Source organism: Nicotiana tomentosiformis, chromosome 5 (genome assembly GCF_000390325.3).
Source record: "Nicotiana tomentosiformis chromosome 5, ASM39032v3, whole genome shotgun sequence".
In the NCBI taxonomy this organism is placed as follows: domain Eukaryota; kingdom Viridiplantae; phylum Streptophyta; class Magnoliopsida; order Solanales; family Solanaceae; genus Nicotiana; species Nicotiana tomentosiformis.
The window spans coordinates 3,182,527-3,207,391 of record NC_090816.1 but is presented as its reverse complement, the minus strand read 5'-3'; the positions used below and the strand labels follow the sequence as shown (position 1 = coordinate 3,207,391).

The 24,865-nt window shown below is 37.0% G+C and overlaps 4 protein-coding genes across 6 annotated transcripts; 3 read left to right on the top strand and 1 right to left on the bottom strand.

Moving 5' to 3' along the window:
• Positions 1 to 834: 834 nt before the first annotated feature.
• On the top strand, positions 835 to 7,001 carry LOC104094209 (nucleoporin NSP1-like). The gene is made up of 3 exons (XM_009600088.3): positions 835 to 1,233; positions 5,617 to 6,098; positions 6,208 to 7,001. The coding sequence occupies exons 1-3, from the start codon at positions 870 to 872 to the stop codon at positions 6,748 to 6,750; spliced, it is 1,389 nt and encodes a 462-aa protein (XP_009598383.1). The 5' UTR covers positions 835 to 869; the 3' UTR covers positions 6,751 to 7,001.
• A 724-nt stretch (positions 7,002 to 7,725) lies between these two features.
• LOC138891732 (uncharacterized) lies at positions 7,726 to 8,191 on the top strand. The gene is made up of 2 exons (XM_070175485.1): positions 7,726 to 7,972; positions 8,070 to 8,191. The coding sequence occupies exons 1-2, from the start codon at positions 7,726 to 7,728 to the stop codon at positions 8,189 to 8,191; spliced, it is 369 nt and encodes a 122-aa protein (XP_070031586.1).
• A 2,168-nt stretch (positions 8,192 to 10,359) lies between these two features.
• LOC104094207 (hyphally regulated cell wall protein 3-like) lies at positions 10,360 to 14,585 on the top strand. Of its 2 annotated transcripts, none has more exons than XM_009600085.3 (3): positions 10,360 to 10,712; positions 13,218 to 13,693; positions 13,797 to 14,585. In XM_009600085.3, exons 1-3 carry the CDS (start codon positions 10,454 to 10,456, stop codon positions 14,403 to 14,405), a joined length of 1,344 nt encoding a protein of 447 aa, XP_009598380.1. In that variant the 5' UTR covers positions 10,360 to 10,453; the 3' UTR covers positions 14,406 to 14,585. The 2 variants fall into 2 exon arrangements, with proteins under 2 accessions (XP_009598380.1, XP_070058020.1); XM_070201919.1 differs by lacking the exon at positions 10,360 to 10,712 and adding an exon at positions 11,523 to 11,654.
• Positions 14,586 to 15,334: 749 nt separating this feature from the next.
• Positions 15,335 to 17,527, bottom strand: LOC104094208 (protein transport protein Sec61 subunit beta-like). 2 transcript variants are annotated; one of them, XM_009600086.4, is made up of 2 exons: positions 17,389 to 17,527; positions 15,335 to 15,861 (listed from the first exon to the last, which is right to left on the bottom strand). In XM_009600086.4, the coding sequence occupies exon 2, from the start codon at positions 15,857 to 15,859 to the stop codon at positions 15,605 to 15,607; it is 255 nt and encodes an 84-aa protein (XP_009598381.1). In that variant the 5' UTR covers positions 15,860 to 15,861; positions 17,389 to 17,527; the 3' UTR covers positions 15,335 to 15,604. The 2 variants fall into 2 exon arrangements, with proteins under 2 accessions (XP_009598381.1, XP_009598382.1); XM_009600087.4 differs by having other exon boundaries at positions 15,335 to 15,881; positions 17,389 to 17,488.
• Between the last annotated feature and the right edge of the window lie 7,338 nt (positions 17,528 to 24,865).

Genomic DNA, 24,865 nt, shown 5'->3' with positions numbered 1-24,865 from the left:
TATACAAAATATATACAAAATAGACTGATGCTATACAAAAAATATACAAAATAGACTGTCACTATACAAAAAATATATAAAGTAGACTGTCAATATACAAAAAATATACAAAATAGACATTTCGGGCTACTAGATGCAATATGTTTGAGCTGAAGGGCCATTTCGTGTCAATGGAAAAAAAATATGGGCTATTAAAATTTTGAGGGGCTATGGAGGTTAGTTTTCTCAATTATTTTTCAAATTTACTAAGGACCCGTTTGGCCATAGATTTTGCCTAAATAAACTTGAGTTTTATTTGACAAACACATGTTTGGCCATAGATTTTGCCTACATTTTGGCCAAATCCCAAAACCAGCTCAATAGCTGGTTTTGGGCCAAAATATCACTATTATATTTTTTAAAAATTGCTCCAAACTTTTGTATTTTATAAAAGAGTCCACAGTTTATTATTTTTAACGATGTTGTTTCGTCTTCTCGGTCATCTGATAGTGTATCGTGTAGTTCATTATAAAAATAATAATTTTGTATTAAATTTATTTATGTTCAGGACTATGGTTGCGATAATATAATGAATGCTATTGATAATGGTATTGTTGGGTATTTGTGATAGTTTTTAGAACTTATTGATATAAGTCATGTTTCATGTTTTTTCGAACCAAACTTTACCCAAATCAGATATCCAAACTTCACCAAAATTAGATTTTTTCAAAATAAATTTGAGAATGTATGGCAAAACGGTAATTTATTTATTATTTTTTGAACTGTGAAAGTATAAAGTGTACAATAAAAGTAAAAGTAGGGAGTACTATTTTAAACCAATCTTCCCACAAAAGTAAATAATTCTTGTCACTTTCCTGTCAAATGTTAGAATGACAAGAAGAAGACGATCGACAAGAAGAAGACGAGCATATGCATCCTCCTCCTCCTCCTCTTCTTCTTCTTCTTCTTCACCATATTTCTTCTTTTCAAGTTTTAACCCTACCACTGCTTCTTCAATGTTTGGATCTTCTTCATCGCCGGGTTTTCCTTCAACTCCAGCAACTTCTACTAACACTTACACATTTTTTACTGGTTCCCTTTCCCCTTTTGAGTCCTCTACTCCAGTCACTGCTCCTTCAAACACCACAACAGAAAAGCCTACGAGTACAGATATTCCGACTAATTCGTCGTCTTCGGTTTCAAATAATACTACATTGACAGCCGCACAATCAACCATCTTTGCACCGGAGTCTGGTAAAGTTTTGTTCGTTTTTTACTTTTAATGTCTAATTTTTAACCTCTGTGCCTCGTAATACAGTGATTCTATCTTAATTACTCGTTCCGTCCCAATTTATATGATGCTGTTTGACTTGACACAAATTTTATGAAAGAAAAAAATTAAAAGTTGTGGTCTAGACCAAGCTATAAATATTTATGCTGCTAGAAATTACTCTCATTATGGTTAAAATAGAAAGTATAAAGTTAGTCATTTCTAAATGGGAAAATGCATAAGTATCGCCTGACCTATAGCCGGATTCCTAACTACTCACTCTAACTTTGCGGGTTTTTAAAGTAGAATTATTTGCACCCTTAAAGCTTATGTGTATTTCGCTCTCCTTGGGAGAGAAGGAAGAAAAAAGGATTTTCAGATTTTTCTTTTTGCTTTTTTAGCATTTTTAGTGAGATATATAATTTCTTACTTTTTTTTTCTTTTCCTTTTCCTTTATCTTTTTCTTTTACTTCTTTTTTCGTTTCTTCTCTAATTCCGGCGAATATTCATTTGCCGGCGATTTTGTTTAACCATTCTTCTTCCATTTATTATGTTTTTCTTCTTCCTTTTTCTATCCTTTTCACACACAAATTAAACTCTCAAAAAGATCTATTCATAAACAAAGCAAAATACACTCATATTTGGGGGGGGGGGGGGGGGGGATTAATCATCATAAAACCTTCTCACACCGGAAAAAATAGAGGTATTGAAATATTTTAATTGGAAAAGGTCTTCTCCTAACCTAGCAGACACACTTATACTCATATTAGATATCATCACACACAAACCTAAAGCAAATAAAAGGAATATATTGAGAATATATTACTTTAAAGTGAAAATTATGATGCAACTATTATCAAAGCATTGCTTTGACAGGAATTGTTTTGTGCGAATCTTCTACTGTCTAGGTTGGAGGAAGTTATCGGAACACCATTATTTCCCCCTACTAACAAAAAAGAGTAAGAAAAGAGAAAACAAAAGAGAAAACGAACTAATAAAAGATAAAACGCTTGCCGACAAACTTATCGGAGAAAGAAACGGAAAATAGTTAGTGACGGAGGGAAGAAAAATTGTCGGAATTCACAGTTATATACATGATAAAGAAAGAGAATGAAAAAGAAAAAGGAAAATATTTGGAATAGATTAAGAAAAAAAGAAAAGAATAACGAAAAAGTACAAAAGAGAAAAGAGAAAGGAAAAGAAAAAAAAGGTTTTTTTTTAATGAAATCTGATGTGTCAAGCAAGTGTGGTTCACTTACCAACGAAAATTTGGTTGGGGTACTTTAAGGGTGAATTTATTTGACTTTAAAATAGTTCAGGGGTAATAAAAACCCCTCAAAGGTAGAGTGTGTAGTTGAAAATCCAGCTATAGGTCAGGGGGTACTTATGCATTTTCTCTTTCTAAATATAGAAAGGTAGTTTTTTGACAGACTAAAAAGGAAAAAGTATCATATAAATTGAGATGGAGGGATTAATTTTTTTATTCCTTCCGTCCAAGTTTACTTGTCTACTATATTAAAAATAGATGTTCACTTTTACTTATCCAATTTTGAAAAACCAATGATAATTTGCCACTTTATACCTATTTTACCCTTCTTATTAAGTACTACTTATTTCCAATTCATTTTCCAACATATAATAAATAAGGGTGATATAGTAAAGTTATCATGTTATTTATTGTTTCTTAAAGGATGTGCCAAGTCAATAGTGGATAAGTAAACTTGGACGGAGGGAGTAATCATTAAAGAGAGAGTAATTAATTTTCTAGCCATTTCATTGATTTCAGTAATAAGTCCAGGTAAAAACTTATCTGCACCGGGTGTTTAAACCAGTCACTAAACCATAAGTCCATGTCCAGTGGTGGTGACTTCATATTTTGTTGTTGTATTCTAGTGCTGCTATACATAGCATTATTTATGAGAGAAGTGAACAGTTTTCTAATTGCTCAGAGTGATGTAGTTTCGGGAAATATTTCCTTACAATATAGAAAAAATGATGTACCTTAAGGAAATATATACTTATTAAATAAAACGATGATGTACTTTAGGCAAATATATTTGGGGGTAGATGAAGCTGTAATTTATAGGAAAGGGCAAAACATACTTCGTGCCCGTTACATGTTTGAATTTATAGTACAGGAGTACAGCCATCTTATGAACTATAAGGATTAAATACAGTGTCTTTCAAATTTATGTTAGGTGACAACTTATCCTAACTGGGGTTAAATCCTATGTTGCTCATATCCTTCAAAAATGCCGCCCGGTGTTTCCGATCATCCAAAACTAATGCGTTTTATGGAGGATCTGACAGGGGTGCTGCGGCATTTTAGGAGGATCCGAGCACCATAGGTTAAACTGACTACAAGTTCCTCTTCCAATCATTTAAGAAATTTTGCATATGGTTGCTGGAATGTTTAGATTCTTCTGCTACCGCCTGAGGGTATGTTTAGATGATCAAGATGGAGATGCTATGAGTAAGAGTGAGCATGTGAGCAAGGCATTAGAGCAGCCAATGGTCAATGACATATAGTTCCTGTCTGATGATGAAGATGTCATTGAGAGAGAGAGAGAGTTGCATGATGAGAATTAGGAAGTAATACAAAATAATGTGATTAATGTACAGAGTAATGTTGTCCATCTCGCTCCCTGCAACAACACTATTGTTAAAAGAAGCAGGAGTGTTGGTTTGGTTAGCTCGTAGGTCGTAAAGAATGAGCCACGCGAGTGTCGCTTCGAGGTGGCTTCATTGCCTGGGAAAATGGGAGAAGATGATTTCAATGAGATTCCATCCATTCAAAGGTTATTTTTTGATGCCTAAATTAGAATTGGAGTTCTTCACCAAGTTCGGAACAAAAGAATAGAAAAAAGTTCTTATATGGCCTCCTCGTTTTGAGACATTATGGCTTAGTGGTCGACCCAAGTAACAAAGAAGAAACCCATAAAAGCTTAGGGGGCAGTAGTAGAGATGAATTTGGGAGAGTTAATGGTGGAGAGTAAGTACAGGAGATGTAAGCGGAGTTCCTTATAGAGAGTGTATTTAGAGTTATGACTTATTGCTTCTGTCTCTACTATTCATAGTTACTCATACTTTTGCCCAAGGTTATGTGTTGCCATCTATTTGATCATAGGTAATGGCTCCGATTCTTGCTGGTCGCAGTTAGTGATGTCATCCAGTGCTTGCTCGTCCATGTGCACACCTATTTGGCATTTTCGCTTGTTATGGTTGTGCCGTCTGTGACTTGATGTCATGATGTAGGGGCAATTTTTAGGCAAATCGCCAAGTCGCTAAGATGCGGTGGCGTGTAAAATGGTCCCTATTCAGGTTCTCAGAAGTCAGAACTACCTTCAATTTGACCTTCCCTGTGTCCTTGGTGTGACCGGGTCTTGGTTGACGTTTGGTAGCTGGACGTATTTTGCAATTCTCTTTATTTTACTCATTCCTTTGCTGCTTTACATCTGTTTTTATTGTTCCATCACCTGTATGCGTCTGTTTTCCTGGCTTCCAACAAGTATGCCTATTCATCTTTTTCTTTGCTTGACTTGTGTATTCTCAGACGGATACAAGATGATATGATTCTTCCCACATAGAATATTATCTTTGAACTCCATACCAGACTCAGAATTCGGAAGTGTCTGCCCCCTTTGGTAGATGCCTACTTCCCCCTTTTGGTCTACTCTCGTTTTATTTGGTTAACCTTAGAATAGGACATGAGAAACTTCTCGTATGTAGATTTTTTAGGAAATTAGAGTCTATTTGCCCACGTGGGCAAGTATACCCCTAAGCAAGCTTTGATTGACGATAGAGCTAACAGAGCTTGTGAACGTGATGTGCATCTTATCTCTTTTTAGGTCTAACTCAGGTTTTCTTTTCATCTGCTAGCCGTTGAGCTACTTGAGTATTGTAACATTTTTATGCCCCTGATTTTCGCAATTCCAGGAGATTGATTTTTTTTTTTCCGTAATCATGGGTATGAAGTACAGTGTCATTTTTGTTTATTTTACCAAGTGCCTTTCGGATTAACTTGGTTATCATAGCTCGTAGAAAGTTCTTTAAACTCAAGTGCCATTCCAATAATCTTTGTTGGTTTAAACAGCTTGTTTGTTTTGTACTACTTGGCGAGTGGCCTATCTCTGTGAGCTCCGGCTCAACTCAGCCCATAGGAAAAAGATCAAGTGCCTAGCTCGCCTTGCTGGTACATCAGCTTTTGTGTTGATTCATTAGAGAGGTCCTTGCCGCACACAGAGGCATTTCTTTGCCGGTGGAGCTGATGTTTACACTCTCCTACATGACTGCATTTCTTTTTTAAGTCAACTAAGTGACATTATTACTTTCCAACATTTCATGTTTTTTTTTTTGTTTATTTGCAGTAATAGACCCTGCTAGTTGTTCCCCGGAGCAAAATGAAGTTGCTGCAATTTTGGCAAGCCAATGTGAGAAGCTTCTGTCCTGCCAAGCTGCCAGGCGAACTCAAGGCAGAAGGCAAAATGAAATGCACGTTTCAGCCGCTCAACCTAGGGTCTCTGGAGCCACATGGTCCGAAACACCAAGCTCAAGCAAGCCCGTCAATGATGATGCTCATACACCTGCTGCTACTGCTGAACAGAAATATGGGGAGTCCAAGCCGTGCAGTGTTCCTATCACCATCACCCCTTCAACCTCCACTAGTTCAGCTCCATTGGACTCAAAGTCAGGCAGCTCAGTGCTCCGCAGCTCTCAGGCTGCTGAGGCGCAGCCTTACTGTTCATCTGTCGATCTTCTGCACTCAACAATTGGGATGTGGGAACGGGTTGTCGCAGATAAGAAGACAGATCAAGAGGTCACTGAAGAGGGGCTTCGTCACTTCTACGAGGTCAGTTTTTTTTCTTTTTTTTTTTCCTTTCTTGATGAGGTTAGCATCTCCTTGCACCTCTGTTTCTTCTCTCTTTTTTGTTTCTTGACCTCTTCCCCCGTTTTTGTAGGGCATCAACTATTTTTGTCTTCTGTCTGAACGCCTTCAAGTAGCAACTGCCAAGTATAACGAGGCAGCAAAAGCGAGTGATGACCTGAAAAATGCGATGGCTCCTTTGAAAGATAAGTTAGCAGAAGCCAATCGGAAGCTCCAGGACTCTGAGAAGGAGAAGGAGAGGCTTGAACATGAGTTAGCTGGGGCTGCAAACACGACCACCGCTCTGACTGGTGAGAAGGTATCCCTTTTGAGGGTCCAGACGATCCTTCACCAGAAGATCGTCGAGCTGGAAAAGGAGTTGGAGGAGGCCGGTCCTGCTGCTATCCGGAAATACAAAGCTTCCTCCTTGTACAGACAGGAGCTCATGGAGTATGCTGCTCCTTACATGGGAAAGGGGGTGAAGCTAGCCATAGAGAAAATCAAGGCTAAAGACCCCACTTTTGACCCCAAAACCTATGGCCTGGAGATATACATGCTTCCTCCAGAAGCTATGTCGATGAATTCTTGTCTGAGGAGGAAGGTGATGGTGGTGCCGAGCAAGAGCACAATGAGGTGAAGCCAAGTGCTACAGCTCGAGATTTGGCTGAAGGAGCAAGCTTATGAGACTTTGATCATAGATGTGTCGTTGACATAAGTGCCGAATAGGCAAAAGATCCCCCGAGCTCAGCTTGAAGTTCTTTCTATTTTACCTATGCTTGCTTATGCTAATGCAACTTATGTGGCCACTCTCTCTATGAACAAGTATGTTTTGCTGCTCTACTTGTAGGTGTTAATAGTGTATATATGAATTGTTGGATTTTGCATCAATTACTGCTACTGTTTTCTAGAATAATTAGTTGTTTAGTTTTAGGAGGAGTCTGCTAGAGGATTCAGAATTTTAATTATAGTAAGAGTTTAGTAATTTAGTTGTAGGAGGAGTCTACTACTTTATTTATTTGGCTATTTAAACCCCTATGATTAATAAAATTTTAGAGACAGTTTTTCAATCATATTTTCAACCTTGTTGCTTGCATATTTTTTCTAAAATCCATAACAGTGGTATTAGAGCCTCCATTGATCTTGACAGATCTCTGAATTCGCTGAAAAACAACCAATTTCAACCACTTTTAAATCATACGTATTTTTACCCATACCAATTTTTAACCAAATTTTTAACAATGGCAAGCAGCAGTCTGTCTTTGAATACCCCACAAACTTTCATTGGTGAAAACTATCAGATTTGGTCAGTAAAGATGAAATCTTATCTTGAATTTTATGATCTATGGGAAGTTGTAATGGAAGACAAACTTATACAACCACTTCCTGCAAATCCTACCCTTGCCCAAATCAAAGCTCATTCAGATAAGAAAACCAAAAAATACAAAGCCAAAACTATAATTCAAAATTCAGTTGCAGATTCAATTTCTCTAAAATCATTGCATGTGAGACAGCAAAAAAGGCTTGGGAAACACTCAAACAGGAGTATCAAGGAAGTGAACGAGGCAGACAAAATCAGATTTTAAATTTGAAAAGAGATTTTGAATCTCTTAGAATGCAAGATGATGAGACCATCGCTAAGTATTCTGACCGAAATTCTTTAATTGTCTTACTTGGCGAGGATTTCAAAGATGACATGATAGTTGAAAAAAATCTTGTGACAATTCGCGAGAGATTTGAATCCAAAATTTCCTCTCTGGAAAAGTCTAAAGATTTCTCTACCATCTCTGTTGCAGAATTAATAAGTGCTCTTCAAGCACAAGAGCAAAGAAGGGCCTTCAGACAAGACAAAGTTACTGAGGGTATTTTTTATGTGAAACACCAAAAAGAAAAAGTCGATTATCCTTATTGCAAATATTGTAAAAAGAAAACACACTTAGAAATTTTTTGTTTGTGGAGATCTGATGCATTATGTGGAAATTACAAACAAAAAAGGTCATGTTACAAAAGTGTGCAAGTTCAAAGATGCCCATGCACAAGCACTAATAGCAGAAGAAGGAATTGAGGATGACCTTCTTTAGTTTGAAGCAACAGAAGCAAGGAGGAGTGTTGGATTTTGCATCTGTTACTTCTACTGTTTTCTAGAATAATTAGTTGTTTAGTTTTAGGAGGAGTCTACTAGAAGATTCGGAATTTTAATTATAGTAAGAGTTTAATAATTTAGTTGTAGGAGGAGTCTAATACTTTATTTATTTGGCTATTTAAAGCCCTATGATTAATAAAATTTTAGAGACAGTTTTTCAATCCTATTTTCAACCTTCTTGCTGCCAGGGGCGGCCCAACCCTAAAGCAAGTGAAACACTTGCTTTAGGCCCCAAATATTTAAGTGCCCCAAAATTATTAGTATTTCTCTATATATAGTAGTATATTATTTATATAACTATCTTTTATTATTGATAAATTTATTTTTTTATTGTCATATTGATTTTTAATAACTCGATTTCTCCCTCTAATTAATATAACTAAAATAGTTTTCTATCAATCTTATTTTATTTTTTTACTTAATTATATTTATCTATTCATTAGTTGGTCACGTAACTATATCTAATAATCTAACTTATTATTTATTTTTCTTACATAAATTATACTCTCTCCGTCCCAATTTATATGAAAGTGTTTGCCTGGACATGGATTTTATGAAATAAAAGAAGGCTTTTGAAACTTGTAATCTTATATAAATCATAGAAGTTTTTGGGTTAGAAATCATCTCATTAATGGTAAAAAAAAAAAATCTAAAGTTGAATTGTTACCAAATATAGAAAGGAACTTACTAAAAAAAAGGACTCACTTATGTTTTCTGGGTTCTCCCATTTCAGTTGTGATGCAATCAACGTTAAATTCATTTAATTTTCTGTATTTTATAAAACTAAGTTCTCATTTTTTTAATTCCACATCCTCACTTGTCTATTTTTTTTAAAAAATGTTCATTAAATAATATATATATATATATATATATATATATATATATATATATATATTAAGGCCTCTTATTAAGATTTTGCTTTAGGCCTTCGATGAGGTTGGGCCGCCCCTGCTTGCATATTTTTTCTAAAATTCATAACAGTGAATATGCTAAGATCAGATCTCTGCAGTATATAAAGTGTTATTTTTATCTGTGCAGTGTGCTTGACTTACATGTGAAGTGAACCAGAAAAGAGGTCTATATTACTTTAAAACGTAGAGTTTTGACTAGTGCAACATGTTTATTAAGTTGGATCTTATAGATACTATTTATGTTATTTAGACGTCGTGTAAGTGTTAAATTATGTACTTCTAGCCTTTGGGTCGTTTTATAAGATTTGTGCATACCATTTTGTCCAACCAGGCTACTATAAATCCTTGTTATCATTACTTTCTTAATTTCTAATTTTTTATATCTCTTCCAATTTATGTGCTCAAGTTTGACTTTGTGCAGATAATTTTGGTGATATTCTCTTAATACGTCATAATAATTCTTTTTGAAAATTTAACTATCAGCTTAGATAATAAACATTGATTCATTCCTTATTTCACATAATAAATAGTAAAGGAAGCACATGGTGGGCTCAATTAGTTTGAGTAACATTATTCTTAAGGTAGGAATTAAGGAAAATGAATTGAAAGAAGTATGTCCCAATAATTTCTCCAATTCAAGTGGTTCACTTCTCACTAGCTAATTGTTTTGAAGATAACTATAGTTGTGTCTTTTAAATATAACAAAGATCAAACATACTCAATTTGATAAGTTGAAATAATTAAAATTGTTCAAGTAAATATATTGATACTAGGGTTCAAATATGATCACCAAAGAAAAAAAATATTATGCAATTTTTTCGTATCTGTATAAGCTTTGATAGACATAAACATGCGGTACATGTGACGGTGAAAGATAATGTTATGTAAAATAGTCGAGGATGCGCAAACTAGCCCGATACTACCAATTAGAAAAATATTTTTTTTCACTTTTAACCCGCGTCAGAAACTATTTACATTCGATATTCGAAAAAAATATATAAAATTTGTATAATTTTTGTATATAACATACAGAATGTATATATATAAAAAATATATAAAAAATAATTTTTTTTCGGCAATTATGTGAGCAGCTATATAGTGTAATTTTCCCATTAATTAAAAAATAAAATATATAGACCAATCTTCTTGCATAAGGAACTAATTTTGTCATTTTCCGTCCAATTCCCAGTCCACTCCACTCGCACTTTCTTAGTACTATTACTAAACTCACCCTTTTCACTTCCTTGGGAAACAAGTAACGGAGACACAGACGCGGCAACAATGTCAGAATGAGGTTTGGATTTTCATCCACCTCTCCGTCGCCGGAAACCGGCGATACATTTCTCCAACCGTCGGCCGGTACTTTTCCTCCACAGCTTTCACCTTCATCAACAGTCAGTGCACTATCTGAAAAAACTTGCGATTCTACTACTCCGTCGTATTATGGTTCTTCATTTTCAAATGCCAGCTCATCAACTTCTGCATCTTTAGGACCGACTACAACAAGCATTACAACAACCTCTGTTATAGTCTCTGCAACGGAGTCTGGTATAGTTTTGTTCATTTTTGTTTCGTTTTAATGTCTAATTTTTAAGCTCTGTGCCTCGTAATGCAATAATCCGTCTTAATGAAAGCAATTTAGGAAGTAGAAATTAATTTAATCGAACTAGGTTAGGAAGTGAAATTGAAATTTCTAGTTGTTTCTTTGATTCAATTTAATTTAACAAAACTGTTGTTAAAAGAGGCGGTATTTTTACTGGCTATATTTCGTGCTCTGATTAATGCGGTTATTGCCACAAGCATCTATGCCTTTGTTGAAATAGAGCTGTTAATGAATGTGCTAATGCTATCAAGTAGATTTGGTCGAAATAGCTGGTTAGCTCGTAGATATTTGTGTCTGTTTTGTAGATATCTCGTTAAGGATAAAATAATAGGTTTAAAATTACATTATTTCTCAAAATATAGAAGTGTATCATTCTTTTTGGGACAGATTAGAAAAGGAAAAGAGTATCACATAAATTGGAAACGAGAGATCATTAAAAGTTATCCGTGCTTTTCGCCCAAGGCTACGTGTTGCCACCTAATTGATCATAGGTAATAGTGCTGATTCTTGCTGGTTGCAGTTAGTGAATGTCATCCAATGCTTGCTCATCGACTTGCCCGTCTGTGTGCGCACTTATTTTGGTTGTTATGGTATGCCGTAATGTGGCTGTGATTCAATGTCATGGATTATGGGCCATTAAGCCTAATTTCCAAGTTGCTAAGATGTGGCTGGCGTATAAAATGTTCACCCTATTCTCAGGACTGCCTTCGGCTTGACCTTCCCTCTGGCTCTTGGCGTGACTGCGTCTTGGTTGATATTTGGTAGCTTGTTATCCATGACCTATTATCCATCTTTGAGTTGGGCTTATATATGAGTTAGCTAACTCGAGCAATTATGCTATCAGATTTTCTCCAACTCTATGAGCTTGGATATGTTCAAGTTGGGAAGTAAGCGAGTTAATGCATTGCTCACTTTCTTATGATTTGTCACATATCTTTTCTTTTTATTTTTTGCAAATAAAGCGATACGTTGCTTCCTTTTTGGTGACGCAATTCTCTCCTCATTGCACATGCCTTTTCATAAACATTGAGCACATGCATTCTGCATCCTTCATTTCCCTTAGCTGTTCTGAGGGAGTTCTATCTTTGTGCATGCAACTACCAGCTCCCTCCTTGTGTGTGTTTGCTGTTATCCTTCAATATGTTTGGTTTTTCTGCCTTTTACTTTTCTAGTCTGCCATATTCTATCAGCTAAGGTAAGCTTCAATGTTCAATTTTGCAGTTCTCAGCTTTATTTTACTCATTCTTTTGCTGCATTACCTGTATGCGTTCCATCACCTGTATGTGTCTCTGTTTTCTTGGCTTCCAATAAGTATGCCTCTTCATCTTTTTTTTTTTTTTTTTTTTTTTGCCTGAATTGTGTATTCTCAGGCTGTTACAAGATGACATGATTTTTTTCCTACATAGAATAGTATCTTTGAACTCCACCGCTGGACTCAGAATTTGAAAGTATCTGCCCCATGTGGTCTACGTAATATCCCCTATTTAGACTACTCTCGCTTGATTTGGTTAACCTTAAAATAGGACATGACAAACTTCTCGTTTGTATTTCTTGGGTTCTGATTGTTGAGGAAAACTAGAGGTCTATTTGCCTTCGTCAGTGGCGGAGCCGCATGTGACACCCCTCGTTAGAAAATTACACTGTTTAGCTCGGTAATGTTTTTAAAAATATGTATATATATACTATATAATGACACCCCTTGACTTCTTGGTGAGTTTGTTTCTTTATATTTTGACTCCCCTTAATAAAAATTCTGACTCCGCCACTGACCTTCGTGGGAAAGTATTACCCCTAAGCAAGCTATGCTTGATGATAGTGCTAACAGAGCTTGTGAAGATGTGTAGCTTACCTCAATACCTTTAGGTCACCCTAAGTTTTTCTTTTTCATCTGCAAGTTGTTGAGCTACTTGAGTATTAGTATAACATTTCTATTCCACCGATTTTTGCAATGCCAGGTGATTTTTTCCCTTAGAATTTTCTGTAGGATCATAGGTATGAAGTACAGTCTCTTTTTCGAGTTTATTCGCCAAGTGACTTTTCAAATTATCTTGGTTGGTTATTGTAAACTCAAGAGCTCGTAGAAGAATATTGTAAACTCAAGTGCCATCCAATAATCTTAGTTGGTTTTCACAGCTTGTAAGGATTTTTTTTGTTTTGTCCACTATTTGGGGAGTGGCCTATCTATACGAGCTGGCATGAGTGAATCTTGAGCCCCAGCTCAACTCAGCCTTTAGGAAATCGATCAAGTTTCTAGACCGGCTTGCTGCTACATCAGCTTGTGTATTGATTCATAGAGGGGGCTTTGCAGCTCATAGTGACCATTTCTTTGCTGGTGAAGCTGATGTTACACTCTCCTACATGACTATATTTTTCTTTTAAGTCAACTAAGTGAAATTATTAGTTACCAACCTTTCAGGTTGCTGATCTTTTTTTTATTTTTTTATTTGCAGTAACTGTCCATGTTAGTTGTTCCTCCGAGCAGGATGAGGTTGTTGCAATTTTGGCAAGCCAATGTGAGAAGTTTCTATCCTGTCGAGCTGCTAGACAAGCTCAGGGCAGAAGGCAAGATAAAAGACACGATTCAGCCTCTCAACCTTGGGTCTTTGGAGCCACAGGGTTCGAAACTACAAGCTCAAGCAAGCCCGCCAATTCTGCTGCTCATGCATCTGCTGCTACTTTTGAACAGAATTATGGAGAGTCTAAGCCATGCAGTGTTCCCATAACTGGTGCTCCTTCGACCTCCACTCTTTCAGCTCCATTATCAGACAGCTCAGTGCTCCCTAGCTTGCAACTTGCTGAGGAGGAGCAGCCTTACATTCAACCCGTTGATCTTCTGCACTCAACAATCGAGATGTGGGAACGGGTTGTCGCGAATAAGAAGACGGATCAAGAGGTCACGGAAGAGGGGCTTCGTCACTTCTATGAGGTCAGTTTCTCTCCTTTTTCTTGATGAAGTTAGCCTCTCCTTTCACCTTTGTTTCTTTTCTCTACTGTTATCTTTCTTGACCGCTTTTTCCCCCTTTTTATAGGGTATCAACTATTTTTGTCTTCAGTCTAAACGCCTTCAAGAAGCCACTGCCAAGTATAATGAAGCGGCAAAAGCGAGTGATGACCTGAAAAATGTGATGGCCCCTTTGAAAGATAAGTTGGCAGAAGCCAATCGGAAGCTCGAGGACTCTGAGAAGGAGAAGGAGAGGCTTGAACATGAGTTAGCTGGAGCTGCAAACACGATCACCGCTCTGACTGGTGAGAAGGAGTCACTTTTGCGGGTCCAAACAATCCTTCACCAGAAGATCGTTGAGCTGAAAAAGGAGTTGGAGGAGGCCGGTCCAGCTGCTATCCAAAAATACAAGGCTTCCTCCTTGCATAGACAGGAACTCATGGAGTATGCTGCTCCTTACATGGGAAATGGGGTGAAGCTAGCCATAGAGAAAATCAAGGCTAAAGATCCCACTTTTGACCCCAAAATCTATGGCCTGGAGATATACATGCTTCCTACTGAAGCTGATGTCGAGGAATTCTCGACTGAGGAGGAAGGTGATGGTGGTGCTGATCAGCCTATGACCTCGAACAACAAGGAGCCTACAATACACGGCATAAGTGTCGAAGAAGCAACAGTTCCCCCGAGCTCAGCTTGAAGTTCTTTCTATTTTACCTATTTTTGCTTATGGCAATGCAGTAATATTTGGCTACTCTTATATCTTAACAAGTATGTTTTGCTGCTCCATGGAAGTGTTTGGAGGTGTTAATAGACTATAAATGAATGTGCTAAGATCAGATCTTTGCAGTATATAAAGTGCGTTATATTTGTCTGTGCAGCGATTTATGTGAGAAGTGAACCAGGAAAGGAGGCCTGTTACTTTAAAACTCCAATCTTTGACTAGCGCAACATGTTTATTAAGTTGGAATTTATAATACAAGTGCCTAGCAGTTCCAAAACCGAAGTTATAGATCGCTATTTAGGTTATTTAGATCTCTCTAAAACTTGGTGCTTCTAGCTTATGGTTGTATTATATACTGCATGTACCCTTTTTTCCAACCTTGCTATTATTTAGCGAATTACAATGTGTATGCAGACCTTACCCCTACCCCAAGGGAGTAGAGAGGTTAGCTGAATTGTGTATGCAGACCTTATCCCTACCCCAAGGGAGTAGAGAGGTTAGCTGAATTTGGTGATATTTTTGTCAATACGTCTTAAATAATCAGCTTAATTAGTAGTACCATATAGTTTTCAATTGCTTGTCTTTCATTTTCATTTTTTCATAAATATTGACCCTAAAGGGTCAAGGAGTAGAATTAATATGAAGTTTGAGCGTCTCCTTCAACTCTTTTGAGATCATTTAACATAATTGTCTTTGATCTTCACCCATTTGACGAAATGATGCAACTCTAAACCCAGTACTGTTTGCCAGACTTTGCTGATGAGGAACAACGGAAAAGAATAACTCAGTTCAATTCTGAACCGATAACAGCTGAGGACAGTCATAGGTCACAATACATTTGATCACCCTCGTCAATACACAAAGAGGAAGCATTAGCTGCATCATGCATCAAGTAAAAGAAATCATTTCGCTAAAGCTATACTTGCAACATGATTCCATTAAAGGTTTAAGAAACAAGAATTAGGCGCAGTCCTATTCATCAGACACTGGAACACAGGCTAGAAAGAGTCGACTCATAACTAGAAAACGTTTTTATAAACTTCATACCATAGACAAACAAAAAGAAAATAAAGCTACAATGTCAGTTTTCCTTCAATGAACAAAGCTGTTGCCCAACAAAATTCCCCAACTCAGCAATGAGATGTCTGAATTTTCTAGGAGATATGTGAATTTCTCTAGGCCTCTCTGCGGACAAAGTAAAGCTTACCCATGACATGAAGGATCGCGACAAAAGCAATGAAGCCAATACTCATCACAAGCACAACGTTGGGGGATATCTTGAGTCCGGGGGAATCATCAGTGTAGAATTGGAGCATGTTACCACCTGCTCCTCCTGCAGCTCCACCACCACCAGCGGTCTTCCTTCGACGCAGGTTAGCAGCAGCAGCTGCTGCAGTTCCCCTTTGTGGTCCACCTCCACCCAAAGCCATTTCTAATCACAGTTTCAAAGTACTAAAAATCTTTAGCACGACGATTCAGAGAAAATCTGTCAACACACTAACATATTGCAAGTACTCAAACACAGTGAACATATAAAAGACGGTAAGCAACTAAACATCAAATAATTGCAGAATCGATTAACTAAAGCGAACATGGTAACTACTGCATCCAGGCATTCCGACAATACATTACAACTATGATGTTCTTTGAGAAAGGTAACATTATATTATAACTATGATGTTGATATATCCTTCGGATATGTTACTACTTTGCCAAGAACGCCGAGCTTGCGATCTCCACTGAGTACGAGTTCAATTGAATGTATTTTCAAGGCAAGAAAAACATATCAAAAGAATGGTGAATGGCTTATCTATCATTTTCGCCCCTACTACCTGCTATACTGCACCTTCAGCCTAGAATTGCCAACTACCTCTATAAGACTGGTACAACTCAAATACAAGGCTTCTAGATTTAAGAACTGTATATTCTTAAATTTTATAATGGTGGAGTCCGGTCCAGCTTGTGACACCTCGACTCTTCCCACAGATACTTGCTACCTCCCACCAGGACAGGTACCGGTTAGCTTTGTCCACCAAGTCTTAGGTGGATAGAAAGAAATCACTTGGTATTTTTATCTTTGTGGGATTTGAGCTCGGGTCTCCAAGGTTTGCACCCACTTCATTGACCACTAAGATACCGTTGGGTGCTAACTTCTAGTTCTTCAAGCAAGTACTTTTTATACACCAATTACTCTAACTAACCAATGATTCCAGAAATTTAATATCACAAAATGTTTGGGTAATGGGTATAAGCAGTTCTGAAACCAGGAATTTATTTAAGGAGATTCGGAAAAAAAAAAAAGAAAAGGGGGGGGATCTGAATCTATGACCTACAGCAAGTTTTGAACCCCTAGGCCATTTTACTATATTTTTACTTATATTGAATTCAACAATTTTTATATAAAAATTCACTTTCTCCTTTTTGCACACTATAATTTTTCTAGTAAGACGATTCAATTGAACCCCTTTTTTCAACTTAGCTCCGCCCCGGGTATAAATTAAACTTACGCTTATGCGAATTAGTGAAAAAAATAGACTAATCTAACATTTAACTCCGCACTCATTATCACCATAACTTTCAGCTTGGTAGAATCATTTTACCATTTATAAATCACGAGCACAAATTCACAGCTCGTATTTCTGAAAAAATCATATACTCTATATTTTTTCCTAATAACGTCCTGCCATCTGGACCCGATCCGAAAGGATCAAATGTCATAGCCATCAATCAGATCATAAAACATCAATACAATTCAAAAGAAGCTGAGATCCTTCAGATTTCAGATCTCACCACATACGAAAGCAATTATCTCTATTAAATTAATAGTATTAATCATCAATTACTTAAAATTTGAATTTCACAAGCAACAATTAACACACGCCTGTATAAATCTAGTTGCATCCGCAGGCAAAAACAAAATTTCATAAAATAAAAGGAAATATTAATTCAACAAATTTACCTTTAGAACGTTGAGATTAGGAGAAAAGTCTTCCCGATCTGAAAGGAGAAAATGAGAGAAAAATTTTGACCTGTTTTTTTTAATTGGTTTCGTATTTTGGACTTTAAAGCTTTATTTATATGTGGAGGAGGCCACATCGACATAGCGAATCAGTTATTGACACGTAATCCAGCTCAGCTTGACAAAAATCTGATCTGGGAGTTTATGAAGTAAATGCAAAATAATATTTCTTTAAAAAAAAAAGAAGGTAAAGTCACACTATTTGATAAAGTTGGTTGAGGTTTTTTTTTTAATAAAAAAAGACATAATTTCATCTAGAAAAAAGAACTAAAGTTTTTTAACTCGAACTTTCTCACTTTAATAGAAAAATGACACTGTATAACTGATATCAAAATAATAGCTGAAAAATATATATTTTTATAATTTTTTGTATAGATATATTTCTTTATGTTATATACAAAAATATACAAAGTTTATATATTTTGCAGTTATCAAATGTAAATAATTTTTAAAACGGGCTAAAAATTATCTTTGCCAACTTTAAATTCTCTATTTCAAAGTAAAATTGAAATAATGGACAAAATTGTAAACCAAATATTGAGTTAGTTATAAAATATCAGTATTTGCATATGTCCAACGCCTACTCTTATTTCACGCTTTGAACACATTATAATAATCTTAACATTTAGCATAGGATCTCCATAGTATAACGATTTCAGGGGTTGTTTAGTTACTTGCATTAGGATACTAATTTTGGCATCTAAAATTTGAGATTATATTTATTTCGTGGTTGATATTTCATATTAACTAAAATTAATGTAAAGTTTATACAAAAAATTGGTATTATCTATCCCGTATACGATGTGATATTATAGTCCCAGAATATTCTTGTTCCGAACTAATCAATCACTTATGGCATTTTAAATGACCTAATGAACAATAATTATGGCTTTGCAATGACTGTTACTCGTTTTTTGGGGAATTTTAGGGCCATAAAATAGGAATTCCGAACGATTTCTAATTTTTCGTGTGCTAATATCCACGTCATCTTCATGAATTTGGGAGACGGGCTCGGAATCACCTAAAATTTTATGGGCCCATCAGAAACTACCTAATAAACAATAGTCATTATTTCGTCATGATTGTTTCTCATTTTTTGGCGTTTATAGCCATAAATCAGAAATTAAAGACGATTTTCAATTTTTCATGTGCTAATGTTCACGCCATGCCGAAGGTCTATCGAAAACAGCCTCTTTATCTCTATGGGGTAGGGGTAAGGTTTGCGTACACACTACCCTCCCCAGACCCATTTATGGGATCAAACTGAGTTTGTTGTTGTTATTGTTGTAATTTCCACGCCATCTCCATGGATTCAAGCGACAAGCTCCAAATCGCTTAAAAATTTGTGGCCCATAAAAAATGACCTAACTATGGACTATACAACAACAACAATAATAACAACCCAGTATAATCCCACTAGTGGGGTCTGGGGAGGGTAGTGTGTACGCAGACCTTACCCCTACCCTGGGGTAAAGAGGCTGTTTCCAATAGACCCTCGGCATTCTTCCCTCCAAGAACTCTCCACCTTGCTCTTGGGGTGACTCGAACTCACAACCTCTTGGTTAGAAGTGAAGGGTGCTTACCATCAGACCTAACTATGAACTATGCACACAAAAATATGGAAATCAGCTCGAATTCTAGTTTTTTTGTCCTAAAATGCCAAACAAGGTTGTTCATTAGGTCATTTATGATAGCCCCAAAAATTTTTAGGCGATTCGGATCTGATAGCCTAGATTCATGCAGCTGGCGTTGACTATAGCATACGAAAATTTAAAAATCGACCAGAATTTTAGTTTTTTGGCCCTAAAATGCCAAGGAATAAGGACCGGTCATACCGAAACCATGACTATTATTCATTAGGTCATGGTTTATGGACCCGTAGGAGATTTGAATCTGGTAGCCCGAATTCATACAAATGTCGTGGACGATAGCACACGATAATTTGAAAATCGGCCAGAATTCTACTTTTTTTGCCGAGAAATGCCAAAAAATGAGGAACGATCATGACAAAGTCATGACTATTGTTCAATAGGTTATTTTTATGGCCCCACAAATTTTAGGCGATTCGGATCCGGTAGCCCGAATTCATGCAGATGGCGTTGACTATAACACACAAAAATTTAGAAATCGATCCGAATTCTAATTTTTTTTATCGTAAAATGCCAAAAATGAGGAATGGTCATGCCGAAGTCATGATTATTATTTATTAGATCATTTTTTACGGCGCCACAAAATTTTAGGCAATTCAGATCCGATAGCCCGGATTCATGCATATGGCGTGGAGTATAACACGCAAAAAAATTAAAATCGACTCGAATTTAGTTTTTTCGCCCTAAAATGGCAAAAAAACGAGGAACAGTCATGTCGAAGCCATGACTATTATTCATTAGGTCATTTTTGATGACCTTGTAAAATTTTAGGCGATTCGGATTCAGTAGTCCGGATTCATGGAGATGGCGTGGACTAAAGCATACAAAAATTTAAAAATCAGCCCGAATTCTTTTTTGTTGGCCCTAAAATGTCAAAAAACGAAGAACAATCATGTCGAAGCCATGACTATAGTTCATTAGGTCATTTTTTATGGCCCCACAAAATTTGAGGCGATTCGGATCCGGTAGTCCAGATTCATGCAGATAGCGTGGTCTACAGCACAGGAAAATTTGAAAATCGGCTGAATTCAAGTTTTTTGGCCCTAAAATACCAAAAAAGAGGAACGGTCATAACCAAAGCCATGACAATTGTTCATTAGGTCATATTTTATGGCATAGCAAAATTTTAGGCGATTCGGATCTGGTAGCTCGGATTCATGCATATGGTATGAACTATAGCACGCGAAAATTTAAAAATTAGCCTGAATTCTAATTTTTGGTCCGGATCCGGTAACTCGAAATTTTGAAAAGTTGCCCAAATTTCAATTTGTTGGCCCTAAAAGACCAAAAAAAGAGGAACGGTCATGCCGAAACCATGACTACTGTTCATTTGGTTATTTTTTATGGTCCCGCAAAATTTTAGGCGATTCGGATCTAGTAACTCGGATTCATGCAGATGGTATGGACTATAGCACGCGAAAATTTGAAAATTAGCCTGAATTCTAGTTTTTGGCCCTAAAATGCATAATAATGAGGAACGATCATGTCGAATCTATGACTATTGTTCGTTAGGTCATTTTTGATGGCCTCGCAAAATTTTAGGCTATTCGGATCTGGTAGTCCGGTTTCATGCAAATGGCGTGGATTATAGCACACAAAAATTTGAAAATCGGTTCGAGTTATATTGTTTTGACCCTAAAAAGCCAAAAATGATGAACGGTCATGTTGAAGCCATGACTATTGTTCGTTAGGTAATTTTTAGTGGCTTCGTAAAATTTTAGGCGATTCGGATCTGGTAGCCCGGATTCATACAGATTGTGTGGACTCAAATGAAAATTTGGAAAACGGCCCAAACTCCAGTTTTTTGGACCTAAAATACCAAAAAATGAGAAAAGGTCATGCCGAAGCCATGACTATTGTTCATTAGGTCATGTTTTATGGCCCTGCAAAATTTTAGGCGATTCGGTAGCTCGGATTCATGCAGATGGCGTGGACTATAACATTCGGAAATTTGGAAATAGGACCAAATTTTATTTTTTGGCCCTAAAAAACTAAAAACGAGGAACGATCATGCATAAGCCATGACTTATAGACTATAACACAAGAAAATTTAAAAATCGGCCCGAATTTTAATATTTGGCCCTAAAATGTCAAAAAATGAGGAACGCTCATGCCGAAGCCTCTATTGTTCATTGGGTCATTTTTTATGGCTACGCAAAATTTTAGACGATTCGTATTCGGTAGTCCGATTTCACGCAGATGGTGTGGACTATAGCATACAAAAATTTGAAAATCGGCCCGAATTCCAGTTTGTTTACCCTAAAATGCCAAAAAATATGGAATGGTCATGCCGAAACCATGACTATTGTTCATTAGGTAATTTTTTATGGCACCAGAAAAGTTTAGGCGATTCGGATCCGATAGCCCGAATTCATGTAGATAGCATGCACTATAGCATACAAAAATTTGGAAATCGGCCCGAATTTCAGCTTTTTGGCCCTAAAATACCAAAAATGAGGAACGTTTATGCCGAATCCTTGACTATTATTCATTTTGTCATTTTTTATGGCCACGCAAAAGTTTAGGCGATTCGGATCCGGTAGCACACACAATAATTAGAAATTGACCCGAATTCTAGTTTTTGGGCCCTAAAATACCAAAAAATCAGGAACGGTCATTCCGACTATTGCTCATTAGGTCATTTTTATAGCCCCGCAAAATTTTAGGTGATTCGGATCCATTAGCCCGGATTCATGCAGATAGTGTGGATTATATCACATGAAAATTTAGAAATCGGCCTGGATTCCAGCTTTTTGGCCCTTAAATGCTAAAACAATGAGAAAAGGTCATTCCGAAGCCATGACTATTGTTCATTAGGTCATTTTTTATGGTCCTGCAAAATTTTATGTGGGTCGGATCCGGTAGCCCGGATTCATGCAGATAGCGTGGATAATAGTATACGAAAATTCGGAAATCACTTGGCATTCCATTCTAGGCCTAAAAAAACCAAAAAACAACAAGGAACGATTATGCCTAAGCCATGACCGTTCCTCATATTTTGTCATTTTAGGGCTATAGAATTGAAATTCCGTCCGATTCCTAGATTTTCATGTACTATAGTCCATGCCATCTGCATGAATCTGAGCTACCGGATCCGGACCGTCTAAAATTTTGCGGGACCATAAAAAATGACCTAATGAATAATAGTCACAACCTCTCCATAATCGTTACTCGTTTTTTGGCGTTTTAGGGCCGAAAAACTAAAATTCCGCCTGATTCTCAGATTTTCATATATTATAGCCCACGCCTTCTACATGGGCTCGGACCACCGGACCCGGACCGCCTAAAATTTTGTTGGACCATAAAAATGACCTAAGGAACAACATTCACTATCTCGCCATGACCGTTCCTTGTTTTTAGCATTTTAGGGCCATAAAACTAGAATTCCACCTGATTCCCAGATTTTTATGCGCTATAGCCCATGCCTTCTACATGAGCCCGAGTCACCGGATCCGGACCGCCTAAAATTTTGCCGGACTATAAAAAACGATCTAAGGAACAATAGTCACCACCTCTCCATGACCGTTCCTCGTTGTTTTGTGTTCTAGGGACATAAAACAGGAATTTCGTCCAATTCTTAGATTTTCGTGTGCAATAGCCCACGCATTCTGCATGGGCCCAAGCTACCGAACCCGAACTGCCTAAAATTTTACTAGAGCATCAAAAATGAACTTAGGATAAATAGTCACCATCTCGCTATGACCGTTCCTCATATTTTGGTATTTTAGGGCAATACAACTGGAATTCCGCCTAATTCTCATATTTTCGTGTGCAATTGTCCATGCCTTCTATATAGGCCCGGGCCACCAGAACTGAACCACCTAAAAATAATTTGGACCATAAAAAATGACCTAAGGAACAATAGTCACCGTCTCGCCATGATTGTTCCTCATTGTTTGGCGTTTTAGGGCCATAAAATTGGAATTTCACCCAATTCCCAAATTTTCATGTGCTACAACAGTACACGCCTTCAGTATGGGCCCGAGCCACTGGACCCTAATCATCTTAAATTTTGCCGTACCATCAAAAACGACCTAAGGAACAATAGTTACCGCCTCGTCATGACCGTTCCTCAGTTTTTGATGTTTTAGGTCTATAAAATTTGAATTCCGCCTGATTCCTAGATTTTTGTATGCTATAGCGCACACCTTCTATATGGGCCTGAGCCACCGGACCCAGACATCCTAAAATTTTTCCGGACCATAAAAAATGACCTAAGGAACAATAGTCACTGCCTCTCCATGACTATTCCTCATGTTTTCACATTTTTGGGCCATAAAGCTGGAATGCCGCCCGATTCCTAGATTTTCGTGTGTTATAGCACACGCCTACTGCATGGGCCTGAGCCACCGGACCCGTACCGCCTAAAATTTTTTGGGACCATAAAAAATGACCTAAAGAAAAAAAGTCATCGCCTCGCCATGATTGTTCCTCGTGTTTTGGCATTTTAGGGCCATAAAACTCGAATTCCGCCTGATTCCTAGATTTTCATGTGCCCATGCCTTCTGCATGGTCCCGGACTACAAGATCCGGACCGCCTAAAATTTTTTTGGAGTATCAAAAACGACCTAAGAAATAATAGTCACCGCCTCTCCATGACCGTTCCTCATTTTTTTAGTGTTTTAGGGCCATAAAATTGAAATTCTGCCTGATTCCCAAATTTCTATGTGCTATAGCCTACACCTTCTCCATGGGCCAGGGCAACCAAACCCGGACCGTTTAAAATTTTGTCGGACCATTAAAATGACCTAAAGAACAATAGTCACCGCCTCAATATGACCGTTCCTTTTTTTGGCGTTTTAGGACAGTAAAACTGAAATTACGCCCAATTTCTAGATTTTCGTGTGTTATACCCCACGCCTTCTGCTAGGGAAGAACCTACGCTAAGGGGTGGAGGATCACCGGAACCCGTTGGCCTCGGCAAAAATATTGTATATATATTTTTTATATATCTGTTAATACAGGGAAGACCCCTTTAAATATTTAAAGCGGCCCCCTAAGTCACAAAGGCCGTGCAGAAGAGATGGTTTGTGGAAGTGCTCAGCAACCTTCTTTTTCCTCTGGACCTAGGTTCGAATCTGGGGTCCTACATTCCATATTATTTAATTTTTACTTTTTAACTTAAGACTTAAATAGCTTAATATTTTTTAACTCCCTCAAAGATACGAAAACAAACCCTCTTTTTTCTCCAAGAAACAAACCTTCTCAGCTTCTCTGCCTCCCTTCAACTTCAACCTTCTTTTCAGTTCTTCACTTCTTTGCATCCCTTTGAACTTCGAATCCCACTCTTCTTCAGATCTTTGATTATTTGAGTAAGTTTTTCTTCTTTTTATAAATATTATTTTTTTGATTTTTGTGATTTTGACCTAGATTGGTTATGAGCTATGACTTATGAACAGATTTACTTTCTTCCCCATTCAAAATATCCCTTTTCACTAACACCATCAAATGCAAATCCAATTAGTAGCAAGCACTTAAGTTGAACAAATAATTGATGAGTAAAGTGCTCATGTAGTCCTGTAAATTCTTCTTTTTGTTAGCTTAATTTTCTGGAGTTCTTAAATATAGTAGATAATGCTTGCAAGTTTTGCAAGAAACTTGTATTCGGATTTTAAGGATACTTCTTTTAATTTTTGAATTCGCTACTGTTCTTTTAGTTTTTGAATTCATTGTTTGAGCAGACAACAATCATGGTGATTGGTGCACATTTACATGATGTTAAATCTTTAGTTGGTGTGCTAATTCTTTTATCTTAATAAATTAATTTC